The 3,246-nt window shown below is 42.2% G+C and overlaps 1 protein-coding gene across 1 annotated transcript in view; it reads left to right on the top strand.

The window, feature by feature from the left end:
• The window catches only part of syt7b (synaptotagmin VIIb), a 69,870-nt gene extending 66,832 nt beyond the window's left edge, over positions 1-3,038 (top strand). The window contains exons 7-10 of the mRNA XM_037692691.1: positions 1,769-2,036; positions 2,106-2,275; positions 2,519-2,633; positions 2,752-3,038. Of these exons, the coding sequence (XP_037548619.1) occupies positions 1,769-2,036; positions 2,106-2,275; positions 2,519-2,633; positions 2,752-3,038 (840 nt within the window). The remainder of the gene's footprint in view (positions 1-1,768; positions 2,037-2,105; positions 2,276-2,518; positions 2,634-2,751) is intronic.
• The last annotated feature ends 208 nt before the right edge of the window (positions 3,039-3,246 follow it).

Raw genomic sequence — 3,246 nt, forward strand, 5'->3', positions numbered from 1 at the left:
GATGTGGAGGAGCAGATGATGCACCTCCACTGGCTCCTCTGGATGTGAAGGAGCAGCTGAAGCACCTCCACTGGCTCCTCTGGATGTGGAGGAGCAGCAGTTCTACTCCAAGTCTCTCCTGATGACTGAACTTCTCACCTTGTCTCTAAGTTATGGAAACTGCTAGAAAGTTCACAAACTCCTAAACCACTTGTTGAATTGCTTTTATAACAATTTATTTGCAATAGAGTAAAAGCAATAAATGCTCAATTTTAAAAACTGATAACTAATAAATAAAAATATGCACATTTTTTCATAAAGAAATGTTGAGGATTATCCAGTTATGGCTTCTTCTTCTTTGTCAACTCACTGTGTGGCTTTCTGAAAGGAAAACAAATAATTTGATGAAAGTGTAATTTATTGTAGCTTCGAGGGGACAAAGGAAAATAAATTTAGTTGAGAAGGTCAAACTTTAATATTTCAAAACCAAAATGTTTTTGGAGCAGGAATTTGTCCAAGGACCACATCTTTAAATGAAATAAATAAAAATAGAACGATTCATACCCATTAGACCAAATTTGATTTCTGAAACCAACAAGTTTTAATGATTGCTGACTGCACTATTTCATTTTAATGATGTTTCTGCACGTTTTCAGCAGAAACTTTACTGGTGGCATCTTTTAGGACTTTTCACACGAACAAACTGAGCATACGTTAAAAACACGTAGTCAGTGTGCCATAAAAACTTTTCAGACAAAGTTCGGAACTTTAACTTAACTTCGCATGCTAAAGTTTTGTATAAAGATCTTGAGCTATCAGTTGGTGCTCAAACGGGGAGCTGGGGATGACTCTCAACTACTACACATCACAGTTCAGTGCAGCACTGGGTTAAAATAACTGTGTGTTTGTTGTGGCAGTCATTTTTATTGAGGTGGACTCCAAAAGTTAATCAGCTGTAAATGTTTTTTTTAATTTGTTTCGTTGACCCTTTATTTATCCAGGCAGTCTCATGGAGTCACGAGAACTCATTATCATGAGAGACCTGTTCTTGGCAGCAGATGGGGGTTAAGTGCCTTGCTCAGGGGCCCAGAGTGGAGCGAACGAGGGTGGAGTTGTTTTTTACATTTTCCACCCACATTTTGATGTTGACGGTACCGGGAGTTGAACCTGCAGCTTTCCGATCACAGGCCCACCTTCTCTAACTTCTGCGCCACCACTCCCCATGTGTCTTGAATACGTTCTTTTGGTTGGTGAGGTATTTTGCTCAAAGACTGACTGCGTGTCACTGGAACAGTTGATGCCGAAGTTGAAAAAGTTGAAATTGTTGCTCGACCTGTTGCACCCAGAGTTTGTGGTGAGGCGACACTCAGCTACAAGAACATTTCAGCTCATGTCAAACTGAGTACTGGGTTTGCTCCAAAAGTAAATCAGTTCTACAGCCACGGACAACTTTCTGATCATTTCGATCTAATCTGTCCTGTGCTAGGCAGAAACTAGAACACACACATATTGTCTAGTATCTTGTCAAATATTGAGTTGGTAGTTTAAACAGTCTGTAAGCTTTAAACTCTAGTTTTGTCTTGAACTGTGAACTGATTCATTCCAGTCTTGTTTGCCTTAATCTATTAAATGAATAATGATTAAATAAACCCATACCTATATAAAATTCAAGTTTCAGACAAATCTACTCAGGGCATGCGTGTCATGTTTCTTTTTTTATTATTTTAAAATCAGCCAGCCACCAAAACAAGAATGAGTAATTCAACCTTTGCTGTTCTTTGTGTCTCAGTTGTCACCGGGGTCAGAAGAGGACGACCACGAGGGTCCGGCACGTGAAAAACTGGGTCGTGTTCAGTTCAGTGTTGGATACAGTTTTCAGGACTCGACCCTCACCGTCAAAATTCTGAAAGGCCAGGATTTACCTGCCAAGGATTTCTCTGGTACTTCCGATCCATTTGTCAAAATTTATTTGCTGCCAGACAAGAAGCACAAACTGGAGACCAAAGTCAAGAGGAAGAATTTAAACCCCCACTGGAACGAGACCTTTTTATTTGAAGGTATGAAGACTTTACTCACATGCTACAGTTGTGCATTTTTCTTCACTTGTTGCATCATGTGTTTCTCAGGGTTTCCCTATGAGAAGGTGGTCCAGAGGACTCTGTACCTGCAGGTTCTGGACTACGACCGATTCAGCAGGAATGACCCCATAGGAGAGGTGTCCATCCCCCTCAACAAACTGGACCTTGCTAACATGCAGACTTTCTGGAAGGAGCTGAATCCGTGTAGCGATGGCAGTGTAAGTAAGAGGGAAGGGTGCAGGGGAGGTGGGCTGGAGGAGGGAAGAGTGGGCTGAAGATGGGACAGAGTAGGTGATGTCATTTCTGGCTGCTGTGATGCTCTCAGGGGAAATGTGGCAGCATGATGATGGGAGAGGGGGAGGGACGGAAGTATGGAGCGGCTGACAGGTGGATGGAGGAAACAGAGACAGCCTAGGAAGGAAACAATTCGCTGCTGATTTTGAACTGTATGATTTCTACAGGGGAGTCGAGGGGACCTCCTGGTGTCCCTGTGCTACAATCCTACAGCCAACACCATCACTGTGAGCATCATCAAAGCACGCAACCTCAAAGCCATGGACATCGGTGGCACTTCTGGTACTTATGTGTTTTAGTCGTTCACGTCTTCAGCATTACTGCCTGCAAATAAACTTCAGATTTTTCTTCTTGTTTGCTCGTCACGACACAAGCTGGTACATTTGCCTTTTATTCTCAGACCCCTATGTAAAAGTGTGGTTGATGCACAAGGACAAGCGCGTGGAGAAGAAGAAGACGGTGGTAATGAAATGTTGTCTGAACCCTGTTTTCAACGAGTCCTTCCCCTTTGACGTGCCCGCCCACGTGTTGAGGGAGACCACCATAATCATCACCGTCATGGACAAGGACAGACTCAGTCGCAATGATGTCATTGGAAAGGTATCTCCTTCCCTTTCTTCTACGCCTCTTCCTGCTTTCTCTTGTCTTCCCATGTGGTTCTGTGACTCTGTTAGCATCAAAAAATGAAGCGGTCTCTACTGACCCCTGCTGGAACAAGCAGATCCAGATCCTGCACCAGAAATTCAAAACTACAAAAGATGCCAAATATTTATTTATGCACCCATTTGTTTTATGTGTCAATATAAGATTAGGATTTTTAAAAGGTCTGTAATTTTCATCAAATGTTTTGTTAGAGTTCAAAGTGATACTAATAATAATAATAACTCAATGTTTG

Source organism: Nematolebias whitei, chromosome 2 (genome assembly GCF_014905685.2).
Source record: "Nematolebias whitei isolate Nwh7 chromosome 2, NemWhi1, whole genome shotgun sequence".
Lineage (NCBI taxonomy): Eukaryota > Metazoa > Chordata > Actinopteri > Cyprinodontiformes > Rivulidae > Nematolebias > Nematolebias whitei.